This window comes from Protopterus annectens, chromosome 6.part0, assembly GCF_019279795.1.
Source record: "Protopterus annectens isolate FY-2018-M chromosome 6.part0, PAN1.0, whole genome shotgun sequence".
Lineage (NCBI taxonomy): Eukaryota > Metazoa > Chordata > Ceratodontiformes > Protopteridae > Protopterus > Protopterus annectens.
This window is the reverse complement of record NC_056737.1, coordinates 1667205118-1667227232: the sequence shown is the minus strand read 5'-3', so window position 1 is coordinate 1667227232 and position 22115 is coordinate 1667205118. Positions and strand designations below refer to the sequence as shown.

The 22115-nt window shown below is 39.6% G+C and overlaps 1 protein-coding gene across 1 annotated transcript in view; it reads right to left on the bottom strand.

The window, feature by feature from the left end:
* The window catches only part of DTL (denticleless E3 ubiquitin protein ligase homolog), a 279535-nt gene that overhangs the window by 109989 nt on the left and 147431 nt on the right, over nt 1-22115 (bottom strand). The window contains exon 12 of the mRNA XM_044075077.1: nt 8002-8091. Within this exon, the coding sequence (XP_043931012.1) occupies nt 8002-8091 (90 nt within the window). The remainder of the gene's footprint in view (nt 1-8001; nt 8092-22115) is intronic.

Here is a 22115-nt window from a genome sequence, read left to right as displayed (position 1 = left end):
CAGGCACACAAACATCCAGGTCGTAATGCTGGTATTCCTTTAAAACCTGCCTTAATTAAAAGGCGATAACTAGTTTGATTGTTTTATTGCTTAATTTTTTGTCTTTTATCGTTTGTATATGTTTAGATGTGTGTGTGTGTGTGTGTGTGTGTGTTTAAATATATATATATATATATATATATATATATATATATATATATATATATATATACACACACACATGCACACACACATGCACACACACACACACACACACTGTTTGTGTATGCTTTTGTGGATCTGAAGTGGTAACCCCGCAAAAGCACTAATCCTATATTTTGTAATAAAATTCTTTGTTTTTTAATGGAGGCTGTGTGTGGTTTGCTCACACAGTTTTTATCCTTTCCAAGTCATATCACGTGATGTGAGAAGCCTTCAGAAGTTGGCTTGTTTATGATTTTTGCTTTAAGACATTTTAAGGACAGACTCCTGAGGCAAAAAACAAGTCTTTCAGTGAAAAAAAAAACAGCTTGGATCCAGTCACCTAAAACAGGGAAATATCTTTGCACCCTTGCCATGTCCTAATATGCATTTTGTGAACATCCTTGGGGCTGAGAGGAGTCTGAAAGAAAGAACACAAAACTTGCACCGACTGTCTCCTAGTAAGAAAATAGATACCTCCTAGACTGCTTTGCAATTCTGATGTTAGCTGTCCTGAAGGATAATTTGCAATCCTGATACTGGCTATCTCGAAGGTTAAAAGAGCACATCCAATCTTCTCTGGATAATCACAGAAGGATGGACTGTGCTGTGTCCATTCAAAAGTCTTCTCCGAAGGGTCAAACAGTTTAGGTCACTCAAATTTACTATTGACCTAATGTCATTTGTTTTTCTTGGCATTGAAAATAATCTGGAGTAACCCATTTGATTCCTTCTGGTCTGATGGGAGCTCTTTAATGGCTCTTGCACCTTCCTGCTTTCTGAATAAATTTGTTTATTAGGAGTAAAGGAAGAAAGCTATATATATGAGGCACCACTCGAGAGGCATCAAAATTGTCCTGTTCAGTTTGTCCAGTAAGAAATTTGATGTCCCCAGGATACGCATTACCATTAGAAACTGATGTGATGTGAAGACACTGCTCCATGCCACACTCTCATGCTCTGACAGAAGGTAAGAATGGGGTTTCCCCCTGTCGATACACCAGTCTGCTGCAATGTTGTCTGTCTAAATGCAAATCATACCCTTGGGGATAAAGTCCTGAAAAACCTGCAACGTTAGGATAACTGCCCTCATCTCCAAGACACTGATGTGAAGGTTGTTCGCTAGGTGTGACCAACAACTTTGGACTGGCCTCCCTTCGAAATGCCCCCCACACCAGAAGGGAAGCATCTGTGGTTATTCTAGCTAGCAGCTAGACTTAGCAGAACCATTGAAATCTCTGTGGCTGACAGAGATGTTAGCCACCACATGATGTGATCCTTGTATATCTGAGTGATACGAATCCTGGCATGAAGGGGCCAGATGTTTTGGGACCATTGTACAGCAACAGTCCATTGGAGCACCCTCATGTGGAATATGGCTAGTGAAACTAGCGTAATTGTAAAAGCCATCAAGCCTAACATTCAGAGAAGTAACTTTGCTGGTGGAGATGAATGCTGTATTACCTGTGTAGTAACCAAAGAGAAAGTACTCTGGGATTGGATAACCTGACCAACTGTTTTGGCCTATCTTGGTGGCATCCTAGGAATTCTACCTGTTGGGTTGGAAATCTCTAGCTCTTGAACTGATTTACTGCAATTCCCAGACCCTACATTAACTGGTGCAGAAGGTCCTGATGATGAAGTAGCAGATCCTGGAAGTAGCGGTAAGGAGAAAAATCGAGATATGGGAAAATCTGGATCCCTAGCAGGTGGACATGTGCTACTACCACTGCCATTACTTTTGGGAACACCCTGGGGGTTGTGATGAGAGCAAATGGCAGTGCTCTTGATTGATAATGGTTGGCTCTCAGCTGGAAATAGAGGAATCGCTTGGATTGCTTCTCTATCTTTTTGTGATACTAAGCATTCTGGAGATCAAGCACATCTAATCATCCTTCCTCAGAAGAGGCAGGATGGACTGAAGAATGACCATCTGGAATTTTATTTGCTTTATGAGCCGATTCAGATGACTCGGCGCCAAGCTGTCTGAGGTCCCCTGTCTTCATGGGTAGTAAAAAGAACCTGGAATAGACTCCAGATTCTAACTGGTCTCAGTGGACCTGTTGGATGACTTTTTTTTTTCTAGCAGCTTGGAAACTTCTGCTGTTGCAGATTCCCATTGATTGAGACTGTCTGAAACCACTTTTTTTAATGATGGATAAGAAAACAAAACTGAATAACCTCTGAAAATTAATTATTCTCAGCACCCAGAAATCTGTTGTCATGTTTTGTCAAGATTGTGGGGGCAGGGATAAGCACACCCCAACTGCCTCCACAGTGCAGCAGTCAGGTAACTTTTCAGGAAAGATAACAGAACTTCAGTAAAGGGACTGCAAAGCACTGGTTATGTGGTCCACTTTTGGGGCAATGCATGTTTGGGTTACTTCTCCTCTTCTGTCACAAGAAGGCCCATTTCCAGAAGTTTCACGATAATAACCCCGTCACTTATGGAACCACATATTCTTACCCCCTCTCTGATTCCTCAAGAAGGTTCTTTGGGGTGGGGATGGAAAAGCAGATTCTCACAGCAGAAAGAGTTTTACCATTCTGTTGGCTCCTGGTCAGACATAACCCCGTCACTTATGGAACCACATATTCTTACCCCCTCTCTGATTCCTCAAGAAGGTTCTTTGGGGTGGGGATGGAAAAGCAGATTCTCACAGCAGAAAGAGTTTTACCATTCTGTTGGCTCCTGGTCAGCATATCCTTAACTTGTGGTCCAAAAGGTGTGAAATCAAATGGAGCATTGACAAAGGATGTCATGAAGCCTTCCACGTAATCAGAAAGGCATATCCAGGCGTGCCAGGGCATCATGATGCAGGTGCCCACTGCCCTGGCTGTGCCATCGGTTACATTAGAAAGGAGACACATGGTCACATTCAATAAAGAGTAAAGGGTAGAGAGCAGAGTCCACAGTCTTTTGAACATCTGCTGGCACTTTACCTGGGTGTAACTTGGTAAGCTCTTTAGTCAAGTTCCTCTGAAAGCATGTTACGTGGGCCAAGTAATTCAGTGCTCTGATGCTAAATGTTGCTGAAGTGTTTGTCCGTTTTGTGAACCTGTCCAACACGCATGAATCCATATTAGACGGATGGACAGAGGAACTTTCTTCAGACATTTCCTTCCTAGTGGCCACCACTACCATCATGGCATCTACTGGTGGACCTTTGCTCCAGTGTTTCCTGTTTTTAGGAGCTGCCAAAATCCTAGCAGGTTTCTTCTGAATTAATTCCATCATGTCAGGGATCTTCTATACCCATGGAGTCATAGGGTCTATGAGGGGCTCAACGGGGGATAATACCCAGGATGCAGATGAACCAGAATCAAAGGTATTCAGGAACATAGACCCCCCCCCCCCCCGAGTTTCTACGTCAATGCTCATCTGAGTTGAAAGAGTGAGGGATGTTGTTGGAGTCCAAGTAGCTTGGACTGTTGGTTCTGACAAAGGTGCACTGGGAAAGCCTGGATCCAGGAGAACCTTATTTGAAGGGAGGACTGGTACCGAAGTACAGAAGGGGATGGATTTGCTGGACCTGTGCCCAGTGCGTTTGCAGAGGACAGCACTGACAAAACCCCAAGCTGAATCTGTGTTTTCAAACATCCTCATCATTATATAGACATCGATGACTGAACAAACCCCAAGGAAGAAGCCACCTAAGGTGATTTGGAGTATCCTTTGACTTGTAATATAGGAGAGTGCAATCTTGGACAATGGCTCTGGGCGGAAACTGAGCTGGGGACAAGAAGGTCAGATCTGAAGAACTGATGGCTCCAACTTCTTCAGTGTCTTTGGATCCAGGCCCACAGCAACTGTTGGGTCAGGGGACCTTTTCCTGGACTTCTCTATTTTCTTTTCACCCACTTTCTCTTTTTGTTTTTCCTTGTCTTTGTTTAGGTTTGTCTTGCTTCTCAGTAGGAGAGACCAGGACAACGGAAGCAGTAGAAAGTGTAGACCCTGCCTGAAATGGAAGAAGACCTTTCAGAATCAGCTTCTCACACATAGTTTGAAGAGCCCTAGAGCTAAAAGAAGCACAAGCTTTGCATTCACCATCTAAAAGGGCAGTGCCCAAATAATCAATGCACAAAGAGTGTGGGTCCTTTGGTGAGATTTTATGCCCACAGTCTGTACGTTTTTAAAATCCTGGGACTTGTCCAACATCTCAATACAAAGGTAAATACAGATGCAAACTTAGAACAATACCTTAACTCATTCACTCCATTGGTGCTCAGGAAGTTTGCAATTTAACTTCCAATGGGTGGAGCATAAGCCTTTTGACGAAATCAAATTATGTCCTCACATTTCAAACAAATGTTCATATTTCTGGAACCATAGTGCTTATGAAATGAGTATAAATGGCAAACTCATCAGCACAAACCATTTTTATAGTGGTAGTATTCTTTACGTTCTAAGTCTTAAACCAAATTTTATAAAGTCACAGTAAACACAGTAACGATTACATTGTAATATTTTGTAAACAACTTACAATATTTTAGTAACCACTCAAGTTACATACATACTGTCAGCAGCATTTTATTCATCTACCTGAGAGCTTCCATATGAGGCTAAGGAGTTCTGTCTGTGTACCTGGTTGTTGAGATATTTAGAAAAATGGGAAAATTCTATCTTATAATATCATAAGAACAACAGTTACATTCTCTTTACCTGCACTATATCATAAAAAACAGCAGTTACTATCTCTTTACCTACACTAGACAGGAGGTCAAATATTAATGCAGTTGAGCTTGCCATTGTGTTAGCTTTAAGAAGAAATATTTTAAAACCTTGCACATAGCACGGTTTTGGAATTATTGATGCAAATATGAACAAACAATATTTGACACCTAGAGGCGTCAGTAGGAGATAATTGCAGATGCACCTGGAGGAGTCACTTGGATGTAATGAGTTAAGGGTAACCAAGTTCTATTACTAAAGAGTATATCAAAAAAACACTAATTTAGTCTTAAAATTGAAAAACACACAGTCACACCAGAGGAAAAAACTCTTTACCTAATGCTGTGTAAAGAGGGAAGAGATCTAGATCACCATGTCAATTTATCAGCCTAACAACTATTTAAGCATTATTTACCTATTATTTTACTAAGTACCTAACACTAACAGCTAATGCTAGTTAATCCATTTAGTCTCTATTCTATAGTTAGGAAGACCTTTTTTTTTTTTTTTTTTTAAATAAGAATTCTTAGCTGAATTTTTAATAAGAATTCTTAGCTGAATGATGGAGCCCTCAAACACATCTGATGCTTCGCAGCAAATGAGATCTGAGGTATTAAGGTGAAGTGGAGGGAATTGTGGGTAGGGGAAGAGTCAGAGTCTGGATTCGTAAGCTTCAGAAATGGTTCAGAGGTCAAATCTAGCATTGCCACCTAGCTAGTATTTTTCCTGGCTACCCAGAAATCAGAATGTTGGTCTGGTAGTCCAGGAAGCATTGTACAAACTCCGATATTCTGCTTATCTTCACAAATAGAATGCTGAAGTTTGTAAAACCTTATTTTCAACCTTTTCTCAATCAGAAGTGAAGGGGTATGTGTGAACACCATCTTATTAACATCGAACTTTCCATATCTACGTTTCTCATAATGAAGCTCAAAAGACTGCACAACTTTTGGATTAAACCTTCGTATCTTATCTTCATATGTTTTGACATTGGCAGACAGAAGTGACACAGATGCACTCTATCATTTAAAACATTCAAATGATTAAAAATATGCTCAGTGCTACAGCTTGTGACCGCCATCCTACTGATAGTTATCCCTGATGAAAATATCACGAAGTAACATATTTTCTCCTCCAAAACACCTTTAAACAGTACATATGATACACAGTCTGAGACTCAAATAACAAAAAGACGGATGTGCAATTCTGAAGGATCTTAACTTCAAGAACATATCTACCACCAAAAAAAAAAAGAATTATAAAATTGTGATACTATTGCCATTACACAGATGTTTACAAATCAAATGACAAATGTTGAAGATTTCTGCATTGGAATCTATGTTATAAGCTTGGTGCTCCTTATGGACAGAAAAGGTTTAATTTTACAGGAATATATACCAGTTGAGAAGATGTCTAGGGGGTGGCATAAATTAATTTGCTGTTATCAGAAAGGCAGGGAAACTGGCCAGTGTTTGCACCATGCTGTCCATGGCCCAAAGCTACTTCAGTATGGGTGCATTTGTGTGTTAATGTGTTGTTACCTGTAAACCTTACTGGAATATTTGAACCAGCACTGCGTTTAAGGAGTTCTAAGTCAACAAAAAATGCAGGCTGCAGATGATAGCATGCATCTCCGATTGTGATGCATACAGGGAAATTCTGCTTGAAGCTACATATATTGAAATCTGATGACAGTACAAATAAGTGTACGAGCTAACTCCAGCTGTGACGAGACAAATAAGTCAGCAGAGGGAAAGAAGCAAGGATATGTGCAAAGGCTAAAAAAGGATTCAAACTGGATAAAATAGCGAAACATCTTAAAAAAGGAATCTCTGGTGTTCAGACATTCACAAATAATGATTCTGCACTTTTTGCCTCCTACTTGCTCAGAATTTATCATTGAGAAATCTACATTATCTTCTGGAAATGAGTGCCAGGCTTAACTGCAAATCACTTAACAATCAACTGTGTGATGTGAGGATTACCTGGTGAAGTATGGAAGTAGCCTCATCTACATTTGAGTTAGGGTTCAGAAAGAACAATTCCAAAGAGACAGAACAGTTCACCTGCAGGACGCTTTACAGCCTTGTGTAAGCCCCTTCTCCTAACAACTCAGAGACAAACTTAGTCCAGCCATGTGCGAAGAAACCCTAAGTATGACTTATTAGTTGCAAGAGTCGAAATAACATCTTATTCTGAGGAAGAGATTTCCTGCTAGCATCACATTCTTAAAATGGAGAGATGAAAAAGACAAAGAAGCACTCGTAGAAGCTCTAACACTAGTGACACCTTGTACACGAGTATGTATGAGCTTCTCCAGCTATTTTTCCAGTTTGAATCCTTGTTTAGCCTTTGCGCTCTTTCCCCCAAAAAACAAGCTTGAAGACAGCTCAAATGTTACAGCATTCAGAAACATGAGCCTACTCTAAACAGCTGCCACTGGGGAGAGTGTTTGTCTTCTGGGATAATTTTTGCCTCATGCTCAGCATTTTTTTTTTAATTCCTTATATTCCCTTTTCACATTTTGAAATGTAAAGTAAGAGTAAAGCAACAATTCAGCTACAACAAGAAATAGAACTGCAAATATAATTTATTCCGAACAGCTTGAAATCTCCTTATAAAGCAATATTGTGTGTGTGTGTATATAATTACACAGACACACACACAGCAGTTCTTTTGCAATGTCTCCCACTGACAGTTATGGTTTTAGATTTCATTCTTCATAAATGATGTAGGTTAAACTATGTATAATTTGTACATGTCATAACCATGCAAGCTTTCAAGTGACCAAGAAAAATTTTAACATGGTCCCTCAGACTAGAACTCCCTGAAAAGCTTGTATCCAGCACATCTGATGCATTCCTTTTTAGTACAAGTGATGCTGGATGGCTGCTGGAAAAAGGCTAACTTCATGCTGTTTTAGAAAAGAGAAGCTTTTGACAAAACAAGGGAAAGGAGGTACAAGTAGGTATGTGGAGGTGAGTTTAACACCCATTACATCATTTCTGACATGTAAACCATTAGGAAGTGTTCCCAGAGAAAACAAATCGCCTATTATCTATCGCAGACAGAGGTTGGAATAAATTAAAAGTCAAACATACATCTCAGCATTAACAAAATCTGACCTGAAGGAAACACTGTACACAAACCTTTGAGAAGTCAGACTGGCACCAGGTAACTGAAGTAACCTCCTGTGAATGCCCCTGTAGCACTGTAGGGGCAACATGGGGCTTACAGATCTAGAAAAAAAAAAAGACAGATCATCAACGAACATAAAAAGAACAAGTTCCAAACTCTGCATTTCTTTAACTTCCTGAAAGTAGCATTACAGTCCATCACATAAATACTAACCAGGGAAGAAATATGATGATACTTGGTGCTCCCCCACAAACATTCCAGTGATGGATTAATGCTTTGGAGTATCAAACAACTTGTTGTGCTTCACAGAAATGCAATATACACATTTATGACGCAGGAAGGGAGTAATGTTGCTCTGTTCTTATATTATATTTTGAACATGACTGTGTTTATTTCAACCGAACCTCGTTATGAGTATGTGATCAGCTGTAACCAAAACAGCACCTATGATACAGTTTAACAATTCTGCAACCAAATAATGAACCGAAGGAAGCAGTGGGCAATGGTAGTCAATATGTATCTACTACACTCCCATAAACACAGCAACTTAACTTATTAGCAGTTGAATTTTTTAATACTACCTTCCTGAACATCCTTAATTACCATGCCCCCATAAGATTTTCCAGAACCAAAGCACAACCCTCCCCATGGCTACAGAAAACCACTAAGTCAGAAATGAAAAACAGGGAAAAAGCCTAGGAGCAATGGCGCAAAACCAAAACCCCCGCAGCTAGACAGAAATTCCAAATTCCTAGAACTACGCAATAGAGTCAAAAAGCTAATAAAACAGGACAAATTCCAATACTACCAGTCTGCCCTAGACTCCTCACAACACAGCCCCAAACAATTCAGGTCCTCCATAGACTCCATCCTCCACCCAGGTAAAGTCAGTACCCCTCCTCCTAACATCCCTCACTCCTCAGAAAATATTGCTACCTCATTCAACACACACTTCACCCAAACCATACTATCACTAGCTAAACAACACAACCCCCCTCCCCTCCAACCTACACCTTCAACTAGTAATCTCCCCACTGCCTTCTCTTTTTCTCCTGTACCTACCTCCAACATAAAAAAAAACTCTTAACTAAACTTAAACCCACCAAATTAGCAGCAGACGACCTCCCAAGTGAATACCTACAAATCGCAGCTGATGCTCTGGCCTACCCAGTATCCATCTTGATTAACTGATCTCTGTCAGAAAGTTACGTTCCCACATTGTGGAAAGCCTCACATATAATTCCCCTCCACAAAGGTGGACCCTCTGCAGAACTAACCAATTACCGCCCCATAGCTATTCTCTCTCCACTCTCCAAAATACTAGAGAGATGAATACACTCTCAGGTCTCAGACTACCTCCTTACTAACAACCTCCTTTCCAGTACTCAGCATGGCTTCCGACCAAACCATAGCACCACCACTGCCTTACTCTCCTTTACTAACACTATCCTTCAGCATAAAAACAATGGCTCTCTCTCCTTTGCTACTTTCCTAGACCTATCTAAAGCATTTGACATGGTCCCACACAAACAACTTATCTCTGTCCTCAATAACCTATCCTTCTCACAATCAGTCACCAACTGGTTTCAGAGTTACCTGTCTGACCTCCAACAATCAGTTGTATGGCAGAATGACATATCTCCCCAACTACCTGTCTCCATAGGGGTTCCCCAAGGATCCATCCTTGGACCCCTACCTTTCTCTGTTTACACCAATAATCTAGCCTCTGCCACCAAACCTGGCACACTCATCCAATACGCAGATGACTCGACCATCACCTGCTCAGCCCAGTCCCTACCCAAACTGCAAAAAGTCACACAGGAAGCCTTTTCCTCTGTTGAAACATGGTTATCCGATGCCCAATTAATACTCAACCCAAACAAAACTAAACTACTCATCTTCCAACCCACCAAACATACTCAAAACAACTCTCACTTTAACATCACAGCAAAAGACAACACCACTATATACCCAACTGAACACACCAAATTGCTAGGAGTTGAAATAGACAATAAACTAAAATTTGACATTCACATATCCATGACCATAAAAAAAGTCCACAAAAAACTAGGAGCATTATACAGAAATAAACAATTAATCAGCAAAGCAGCAAAGATTTCATTAGCAATTTCCCACCTTATCTCCACCCTACTTTATGCCTCTCCAGTATATACCAACCTAAGGCAATGTGATCTAAACAAGCTAAAGACCTGCTACAACAAATTCGCCACAGGGGCATCCTACCGTAGTCACCACTGTCTCTCACTTTCTGAACTGGGCTGGCTTGAACTCCCTCACCTCCTTCAGTGGTATCAACTCTCACTCGCCCACAAACTAATAAACCATCCACTAAATGTCCCATCCCTCCAGAATCTACTCCAACCCTATCACACCACCAGACCACTAAGATCCAGCAACAAAAATCACTTGCAGATCACTAAAGCCAATAACTCTGCTGGTGAAGCACTATTCTCTTGCGCCATAGGCAAATTATGGAACTCACTCCCACCCACAATTACCTCCATACCATCATGCACCAACTTCAAAACTTTATTAAAAGCGCACCTAAAAACATGCTGGCTATGCCCTTGCAACTCCCACTCTAATATCATCCACACCATCCAACTACTACCTTTCTTTCCACTCCACTAACTACCTTGATTATAGCAAGCTCAGATGCTCATAAGCCTATTACTTATTATACAGCAGGAACTTCTCATTGTTACATTTGTTAATGCCTGTTATGTACTTCACAGATAAAGATTCTAGTTGTCTACTGATGTACTATGTTCATCTGTAAATAAGCTGTAAGTAATTTCTATGTTAAATTGTTAATCGCTATGTAATCCAATGTAACTACTGTCTGTTTATTTTACGGTGGAGCTTTTCTCCCCGGGCATCTGCTGAAAATGGACCCACGTCCAGTCGGACACTCCCGGTCAACAAATTTAAATAAATAAATAAAATAAAAATAATATTAGTATCGTGCTTTTTTTATTTAATTTTTTTTAAAGCAGCTGTTAATCATAGTATACCCAAAGAAAATCCATAGTAAATACAGTTGGGAAGCAAATCTTTGTCTTTAGATCAGATGATTTGTAAAAAAAAAAAAAGAACCATCAAAAATTACAGAATTTCTGCGGATTCTGCTAAGTACTGGCAGTCTGAACTAGAAATCACAAACTAGACAATCACAAGTTTATAAACATTATATCAACACAGGTCAGACCTGAACCAAAGCACCAAACTAATAATAAAATTCTTAATTCATATAACCTGTATAAAATAAACCACAAAACAGCATACTATGTAATTTGAAAAAAAAAAAATGCCACACCAAAAGTCCCAGCCACATTTGGCTAGGACTTTTGGTGGAGCGTTTTTTTTTTAAATTCATATAGCCTATAAATGGTACAAAATCAACATCAGACTGGCACCTTTTACATTTTTTTCAGAGATAGACCACGCTAGGAGGCAATTGGACATCAAGTCTCAATTGTCCTTCAAAAATTACACAGAGGTCAGATTGTTGTACAGGTGCAAACATTCCAGATAGAAGATCCAAAGGTGTGACAAACTCATCTAGTATTTGCACACATGAAATAGCTTTGTTAATCACATATACCAACAATATTTACTTTCTGAGCATTTTCTTCTGCCATCTGTCCTTAAAGTGATACTCCTAATATAAAATGTTGTAGAGTCAAAACATGCTTAAAATCAATTTAACAGCATTTTCCATAGTGTTTGAAACAGTTTTACACTGCACCACATGTTAAATTAGGAAAAGTAATATTCTGAGCATAAAACACTAACATTTTTCATCTAAAACATTCAACAGTCACCAAAAATCTCAGATTAAAAAGAAAGTGAAAACTAATTAAAATGTCAGAGATATTGACCAAGCTTGCTTTCAGGAAGGGTGGATAAATGCTAACCTTAAATTGGGACAGGAAGAAGTGGAAGGAACACACTGAAGAACATTTGAATATGGTGGACATGCCTTTTTTTTTTTTTTTTTTTTTTTTAAGGAGACAGTGTAACTGGGCACATTTTGAGAGATGTCACTTCTTTTGGCTTTTCCCGGTTAGGGGTCGCCACAGCGGATCACCTGTCCGCTCATGATTGGTATTGGAGTTTTACAGTGTCGAGTTGCCAGCCCGGCACCCAACCTTCCACAGAAGACACACACACACGCGCCTAGGGCTAATTTAGAGTATCCAGTCCACCTACAGCATGTTTTTGGGATGTGGGAGGAAACCGGAGCACCCGGAGGAAACTCGCGTGACCACAGGGAGGACATGCAGACTCCACACAGAAGGCACCCCAGCCAAGAATCGAACTGGAGAACCTCTTGCTGTGAGGTGGCAATGCTAACCGCTGCACTAACGTGGCCGCCCTTATTTTGAGAAATGTCACTGCAGCTATTAAAAAGTTCTGCTGTGGCAAGTCTGAAAATCTAGATGAGATCTATCTGGAAATGGCAAGAGTGCTGAACAGTGTTAGTGTGTTAAAGTTAAACACCGTCAATCATCAGCCCCTCCTTGGTCAATTGAGCCATTCATTCCCCATCATCAGGGTGAAGGTCAAACAAATGGTGGAGTCCTTCATTCACACAGCTGTCAGAGGAGGTTAGGGGACTATCTTATTTTTCTTCCTGGCCCTATCTGCGTACACCTGGCTAGGCATCGAGGAAGGACATGCAGTGGTCTGTGTGTATTATGACTTCCACAAGTAGTATTTCTCCTAAGCAACCCGGTCGCTCCCCAAACAATATGAGTGATGGTTTCCTCTGTTTCCACCAGCAAAATTGTACCGACCCAATGTGCCTCCAAGTGTGTGCAACCCCCTCCCCCCCGCAGAGGGGATTGGCAGGTCAAGCTCCTTCACTCCTCTCCCTCCCTGCCTAAGGCCACTAATCAATACCTGGTCAACGGGTTACAGTCAGGGCTCCATTCGTCTTATGTCAGTGAGCTAGGATAAAACATCTTTTCAATATTACATGAAAGGCTGGAAAAGTAGCTCTGCATTAGCAAACTGAGGCAAAGATGCTCATTTTCAAAACAAAGGAATTGAGAAAGTGTTTCAGTTATAGAGTAATTATATTCCTCAGTTTCTCTATGAAAGAATATGCCAGGGCTCTAAAAAGGAGACTTCATCCAATAGGCAATCCGCCGATTCAGGAGGAACAATGTGGAGTCAGTCCAGACTCCAGGCCATGGAAGAATGATCAAAACGATCAACTGTTTGTTCTTTCAAAGATATTGGAAGGATCAGAGGAGTTGGTCAATAATGCTTTCATGTTTATGCCTTCTCCAAATTAACAAAACTCCTGTATAGTCTATCATGTCTTGTTGGATGTACTAAAATGCAGTATGATGTCAGGGTTGCTACTGCATACCATTCAATCACTGTATTTGAAGAAGGAAAGCTGTGTCAATATTCTCACCATTAAGTCTCTAACGTGTTCAAGACAAGTGAAGGATGCCACCAAAGATGTCTCGACTCCACTCCTGCTTAACATTTTTATGGACAGGATGTCAAGACAGTCAAGGCATGGAGAGTATCCCACTTCAGGGGCACAGAGGTTGCATCTTTGTTGATTTCAGTACCAATACCCGACAATCTTTATGGTAACACAATCACCAACTAGGCCACTGCAGCACACCAACACACCATTAATGTTTTTTTTCCTATATCTTTTTGCTCTATATCTGCTGCTCATAAAGCCACCCCCATCTGATTTGAGTCCATTCATTCCCTTGTTTTGAGGATCATCCCCAAGTTAAATGGGGCAACAAGAGTAATTTTGGGGCCGAGTAATTCAAGCAAACATGAAGATTGCTTGTGCTTTGGCTGGTATCCTAGCTATGAGAGTGTTTTTCCCTCATCTAACCTCATTTGGGAGGCAAATATCCCAAATCACAGTGGAGGGCACAGTTCCTTCCTCTTTACAAGTGCATACTCCAAAGGGCACTTACTCACAGAAGGCTACTGCCAATTATTGGCTTGATGAACCACATACCAAACACCAGGCTATGAGCTCCACCCCTTCTTTTGAAGGATTTCTACAGCACACTCTTAGCTTCATTCCCATTCCAGGATAGTACTATCCTTCTGTGCAACTCCTTCAAGCATCCAAGATGCTACTCTGACCCAAATGACCTGGTCTGTAGTCACAGCATTATGCCACTACAATACTAGGCTGGCAAACCCTGTTAATGTTCCTCATTAATGTTTACTCTTAAAATAAGCCAATTACTAAATACTGGTACAGAAACAAAAGTTTACACAATTACGCAATTTCAGTTAACACCATTATTAACCTAATAAACCACCAGCCACAAAACTTTTACATTGAATAGGACTCTAAATAAACACAGCTAATCAATGCTTTTTGTAAAATCAAATATAAAAAAAGCAGCTATAAACATGCATGTGAGGATATTAGATATAGTTTTGTAAATAAGTGCAAATTACTCGGTGGTGGCGCTGCGGTAGCGTTGTCACCTCACAGACGTTGCCCATTCGATTCTCGGTTACAGCGTCTTCTGTGTGGCGACATGCGTGAATGGGCGTTCCTTCGTTGAAGGTTGTGCGTTAGGCCCGGCAAGCCAGCACGTAAAAATCTACTGCCAATCATCAGCAGACCGGAGTTCCGCTGTGGCGACCCCTAACCGGGAAAAAAGTCAAAAGACGCAACAACTCTTATTATATATGCCAACATAACTAGCTATAATTTTGTAAACACGTTTATGTTTTTTGATTATTACTTTGATTTATGTAAGATATTTGAATCAAACAATGTTCATCTGGCTAACCAAATGTACATGATTTTTTTTTTTAAAAAAGACTTCTGAATGTAGGTTATGACAGTCAGTTGACTTAGATGTGATGTCATCATGTACCAGACCTGAAAGGAATAGAATTCTCCACAGCAGCTATTTTGTTTACTTTTTAAAGTCTGATATGACAGAGTAGAATTCTCATAACAGCTTTCTGTGACTTTTAAAAACAATTTGCTACAAAAGCAGACTCGGAGTCAGTTAAAGTTCAGTTGTTGTAGTTGTCAGTTGTAGGTTTCCAGATCAGTAGTTGTCCCTCAGTTTTCCAGAGCTGTTTAACAATAATAATAGGAGTTGGTTATTCCAGTCGCTGACGACCAGACAACAGCCTGAGGAGTGGGCATAAATTCTTATCTTTTCTGGCAGAAGTAAGAGTATCATCTTGCCTTGCTGAGTTAATTAGATTAGACAGAGCTAGTTAATATTTAGATAGTTGGGGAACTATAGTTAGATGGACAGTTTTTTCTACAATCAGTGTGAAACTTATCCTACAGTGTTATTTTCATAATTCCTGTGAGTGAAACTCTGTGGTTTATTAGAATTAGTTATTCAGTGTACACATGTTTTAAATCATTTTATTCATTACGAAATATTTTAGTACTTTTTATTCTGGCTGGTTATTTAGAAAGCAGTTTTAGTAACCCGAGTGTGTTTATGCCTATCGTGATAACACCAGGGCCACTCTGAAAAGTCTTACTGCTTGAATTACATGCTACCATTTATATCAACATTTAATTTTACCTAATATAATTGAACACCCCTTTTGAAGGGTATTTTGGTATTGACTGGTGGCAGCTGTTATTGTAATTTGGAAAAGAGAACATAGCAGATAAATCTGTGCCAGTCTTTCCCAAGAGTGTTTGTATGTGTTTGTATGTGTGAATATCAAATATTTAAGAGAGAGTGTGTCAAATACCTAGAAATGGGACACAGTGCTCTGCAGTGGTTAGTGTGAAGCTTCATTTGGGGATCTGGAGTGAGGCATATAATCTAGTCCCAGGTTTGCAGCCTGTTCCCAGTGTACTCTTAGTGGAAATTGTGCATTTCTATCCCTGCTTTTTGTGATGGACCCTTACCGGAGACAGTGGTGAGGACGGAGGCTCCCTAGTTACTGCACCGGGTTTAAGTGGGGTCATCACATGCACAACAAACACAAATTACATGTGTTTAAACAGATGGCATAGAGGAGAACTCTAAGAGCTTATCTAAACCAGTCACTCCCAGTAACTGTGACATACATGGTCTTTCATTTACCTCAGACTTGGATGTCTAAACATTAGTAGTAAATCTTTATATGCCATGAATATCAGCTTGACCTCTTGTCCAGGTATGATACCCACCTGCCCAGTCCAGAAATAATTATTCCATTGGGATATTATTATTATCCATTGGGAAATTATTCCATGAGAAGGCGAAGGCCGAGGTACCAGAATGAATTATTAAAGGATATCAATTCGCACAGTCCGTGCTGCTATTTCCGTTATTGTGGTATTTTCAGATTCCAGTTTTTTCCATGGCTTTTTAGCCTGTATAGCCGTTGTGTTTTTTGTGTGAGCATGTCTATTAACGGAGCAGCGGGAGCACTGGTGGGTGCCCGAAGTAATCAGAACATATTTAACTTTACCGCCATTTGGAGAGACAGAGAGGAGAAATTTGCTTCCAGCGACCCATGGGTATGTGGCTATAATGACTGTTCCATTAAATATGAAGAACTTGAGAGAATGATGATTAAGGAAGCAACTACCTTTTATGATTTAAGACTGTTGGAGAAGTATGTTAGCCCCCTTGGTGTTATATTGGAGCTAAGAGTGGAACACTTACCGGCTTATGATTTTTCAGATGAAGAATCAGATCTGTTTTCTGAGTGGAAAGAGATCTCTTTATATTGTACTTTAAGTTGGTTGAAAGTGCTCACTAAACGGAATGAAAGAGCACTTACTAAGATGCGTTCCAGTATCTTAGAACTTCAAGAGACATTAATAAATGAATAATCAGAAGTCTTATTTGAACAAAATTTGAATAATATCAGAGCCAGGGTGTCCAAGATTGAAGCGGAGGTCATTAAGCGCAAGAAGAAATTTACACGAAAAATATTTTCGTGGCAGTACAGCTTTAAGAAGGGGCGTGGTAGAACTGACGCCAAGAGAAGTAGGAGCAGATCTCGTGGTTTTAGAGATACTTCCGTTTCATCTACAGAGACAGAACCTGTGGGGAGAAAAAGCGTTTCTTTTGATGATTTGAATGCAGAAGCTACGTCTAGTTCCAACGGTCCGAATGATGCAGTTTCTACTGTGAACAACAAAGAAAAGGGCGAGGTCGACGGTTTCAAGGAAAGGGAAGAAGATGATTCTGCTGTTTATTTTCATGGGACTGTTGACAGTGGACATTGTTTATACACTGTTTTTGAGGTGGAAGAGGTTTCTTTTAGCCACAAGGACACTAGTTCAGGTGAGGACTTGAGTATCATCAATTTATCTGATTTGTATATATCTGAAAATATAAGAAATTTTTGTGCAAAGGCACGAAGTATGTGCCGACTTATACTCCTTCTTTGGCGAATGTGATTCTAGAAGCCAAAGAGTTTTGTAGAAAGCTATATTTGAAAGTATTTTTTGCCAACAATATTAAAGGGGGGGAGAATCTCACTGATAGTATTAATAATGTTTCTGTGTTGGAAAGTTCACTAATGGATATGTCTTTGCATGAAAATGATGTAATAGATATTTTTTTGGATGAACAGGACCAGGTGGCCTCTGCTTCGGGTTTTGAATTTTTCACAGGTTATGGGAAGCTTGAAGTACCGAAGGTTCAATATGTAAGCGACTTTGTTCCTCCTAAAGTTAACATCAGTATTAATGTTTTTGAAAAAACATTATGTAAACAAACTGAAACTGAGTTTAAGTTGTATAATAAAGATAAAAAATGTTTCAATTTATTGAAAGAGGAATGGCAAGCCTTGTGTGAGTTAAGGGAGCTTACTGACAAATTTGTATTTACTCAATCTGATAAAGGAGGGGACTGGGTAGTTTTACCCAGGGAAAGGTATAACTTTATAGTTTTAGATTTGTTGTCTGATCTCAACACTTATGCATGGTTGCCAGCCAACCCAGTAGTGGAATTCAATATTGCTTTGCATGATTTATTAGAAAGGGGTGAACATTTGGGATTTTTTTACATCAATAGATGTTAAAAAATGATATATTAAAAATCCTAAAGATGCAAAATTTTTTATTATCCCCAAGGTGCATAAGGACTTGAGAAATCCACCTGGACGACCGATTGTGTCGGGTAAATGTGCTTATTTACAAAATGAGGGCATATTTTTGGATTCTGTGTTAAAATGTCATCTCACAAAGATACCCTCACATGTAAAGAATACTAAAGAGATTTGCAATTATGTAGGGGGGGGGGTTTGTTTGGCAAGATGACTACTACTGGGTTAGTGTGGATATCAAGTCGCTTTATACCTGTATAAAAATTAATTGGGGGCTCGAGGCAGTAGGCAAAGTGTTGAGTGAAGGGCCACGTACTTCTTATATTATTAGTTTGTTGGAGTTTTACCTCACACATAATTATTTTGAGTTTGATAAAAGTTTTTTTCTTTAAAAAGATGGCACAGCGATGGGTGCCTCTTTTGCTCCATCATATGCCATTTTATTTATGGCTCATTTTGAGAATCTGTTTGTTTATTCTAAAAGTTTTTTTCACAACAAGGTGGTAAAATATAAAAGGTACACAGATGACCTTTTATTTTTGTGTAGGGGTGACCCCAAGGAGTTTGATGAGTTTATTTCTGATTTAAGGACCAATCCATGTAGATTGGATTTTACCTTTACCTTAGGTGGTAACAAGATACAATTTTTAGATGTGGAATTTTATGTAGGGTTGGATGGAAGGGTACAGTATAGACCCTTTCACAAAACCACAGTGGTCAACAATTTTTTACATGCATCTAGTATGCATAGTTCCCATCTCATTAAATCATTGCCAGTAGGGGAATTTAAGCGTATTGCTGGCAATACTTCAGAAAAAGATAAGGTAAGGATAGAATTCAACTAAGTTTGTGAGAAGTTATGTGCCAGAGGGTACTCCCATGAAATGGTCTGGGCAGCTAGAAACAAGGTTGAAAAAGAACTTAGGTTAGGCCGGTATGATCAAAGCATTTTTGCAAATGCAAGGAAGTATAATAATAAAAACAAGAGGATTTTAGTAAATAGTAAATCGGATGATGAAGAGGAGAAAATATTTTTTTGTAAATAGGTTCTCAGGTTTTTCTCCCATATTAAAAAATGTGGTGACTTCGTTGTGGCCCATCATCAGTAGGGTTGACAATTTAAAGAACGTATTCCCCAAGAAAATTACTTTCTCTTATGGTAGGTTTCAGAATTTAAAAGAGTTATTAAGAAGCAGGGGTAGGAGGAAGAAGAGGGTAGATGCAGGTGCATATGCTTGTGGCAGATGTAAGGTGTGTAAAAAAAAAAAAAAAAAAAACAGGAACTTGGATGGTATGAGGATCAATGGCATTTTATATAATGCCATTGATCATTTTGACTAATTCGTTTGGGGTAATTTACGTCATTGGGTGTAATTGTCCAGTACAAAAATGGTATTTTGGACAAACCAAGCGTAAGGTCAAATTGAGAATCCTGAAACACGTGGGTGATATAAGAAATGTAAGGTTAGATAGTCCAGTGGCGAGTCACTTTCATGAGAAGCATGGAGGGTCAATGAAAGATTTAATTTTTAATGTTATAGCCAGGCCCTATGGGGTGGGATTGAATAATAATTTTCAAAGAAGGTTATTAAACATGGAATCAAGGTTTATTATTAATTTCAATACTCTCTATCCTAATGGTATGAATTTAGAGGCATAAAATATAATTATTTAATGTTAAAAAATAATTATTTATGTAAAATAAATTATAGAAATAGTTTTGATAAGATATGTAATAGAGTTTTAGGTAAGGTTGCATAAGTAAATATGTTTTTGAATACATGACTTAAAATATTTGAAAAAAGTTAATTGATTTAATTAAGCATTTAATCAAGCATTTAATGGTTGATGGTTTAAATAGGACTGTGTTTGTGTATGTAAATTATTCCATGAGAAGGCGAAGGCAGAGGTACCAGAATGAACAGTCCAGAAATAAGACAGTAATTTCTTGGCTTACAGTTTTTCACTCTCTCCCTACACATAAGAGAGTCACAAGCAGAGGTTTAGGTTTTTCTTCGATTTCAGTTATGCTTTTCCCATTTCCACAGTCTTTAACTCTTGGAGAGGAGAGTCCAAATAAGGAAATGTATTCAGAGTTGAAAGCTGCTACATATTAAAGTACAATACATGTTTTAAATGCTGTAAGATATACAAACACCACAGTTTTAGAGAAAAAATAACTTTATCTTGATACAGTGTTTCTACAGAAAATATCAAGCAGAAAGATGCCAAAGTCATGATCAAGTGTGGACAACCTCATCCTTGCCATCCATCACAGGCAAACAGTTACACATACTAGAGTTACCAAAGCTTTCTCTGAAGACACAAAGGATTAACAAGGAGACAGAAAAGTTTGGCACAGGGTGAAGACCAGATCTCTAATCTCAAACTCAGGGAGTGTTTCAAGAATCACTTGAACAACTTCTATCAGGAGGACTTGGAACCTGAACAGTGGAGACCCTACACCCCCCCAAAGGTAGAGAAGTACAGCTTCTTGCCTGTCTTGTCCCCTACTTGGGCCATACTGTCAGACAGCTGAAAGGACATGGGTGCTAGCCTGGGGTACAATGAAGGCCCACTGATACCATGCAAAGCTCAGCCTTGGGTTGCTTTGAAAGGGTAACACTCTGATGTGTCCAAAGAATTAACCTTCCTGGGACCACAGCAGCTCAGAAGGCCTTTCAGACTTCCATGAAAATATCACAAGGCTGGTTTCAACAAACAGGCTGGGAAGGGACCCTGATGATGATACAACTTAAATACAAACAAGACCTCATGTGCCTCAAAACCTTTTTGAAGGAAAGAACATCTCATGAGGAGTAAGAGGACCTTGGGGCCTCTGAAGCTTCATTCACTTTAGAGATGAAAACCTGCAGCCTCCCCAACATATCTTATTGGTGAACTGACCAGTAAGGAAACCCAGAGACCAACTCCAATTATGAAAACCAGACTTTGGATGTGGCTGGTGCATGCTGAGAGCTGTACAAGATGACTTTATAGAACTAAGGGTAACATGAGGGAAGCGGTAGCTTGGATCAGGCCTGGCAATGACATGCATCTGAGGTCTACAAGGGAGAAACACCACACCCACAACTCTAGGTCTCAATGAAAGCTAATCAAACATACAAGCTCTCTCTTGCCTAGACAGCAGATAATGGTATGGGCTCACTCTGCGACTTTCCCCTGTACCTGAGCTGACCAGTCAGACAGGACAACTGAGAAGCAGTAGGAGGTGAAAACTCAGCCACCAGTACCCCAGGCCTGCAACTCTATGACTCAAAGGACCACTCCATTAAACAAATTAGGCTGATTTAGAGTTGTGCTAATTAGGCAAGGGAAAACTGACACTAACAGCCTGGGATATGCCTCTCCACAGGGTGCCAGCCAGTATGTTTCTCCCAGGTAACAATTCCCCTAGAAACGAAGGACAAAAATGGAATCAAATCTCTGCTAGACAGAGGTGAACCCCACTTCTAAGCTATATACAATGTAAACTATTATCTAGGAGGACTAGGCCCAAGCCAAGCAAAAATTTGGGTGGAACTCTGGTCTACCAATTGGGCTTCGAGACAAGACCTCCCAGCTGGTCTGATGATGCACTGTCTTTTGTTTCTTGCTAAATTTGAAAATACAGGCAAGTATATATACAAAAAGCATAAAAGTGCAGGAACCAGGAATTTTACTTGCAATAGCAAGGATTGCTATCTCAACTGGAAGATAGACAGAAGTGCAAACACAAAAGACTATATTGCATTGGCTGATTTTTTTTTCATTGTTTACTGATTTTTTTTTTCTATAACCACACACACAAAATGATAAAGTAGGTAATGGTCAATGATTTACACACATCTGCAAACCATTCTCGATAAAAAAAAAAAATTACTTCTTAGGAGCAGCCCTTTGCTTATATTGCGGTGTCACTGCTGCATCTATTCATTCATTGATAGCAAGTGACATTCCACCTGCAAGTCTTCTCGCTCTCTCTCTCTCTCTTTTTTTTTTAAACTACCTAGAAAAACTCAAAGTGATAATTCAACATGGAAATACAGTTGCCCATGCTTTAACT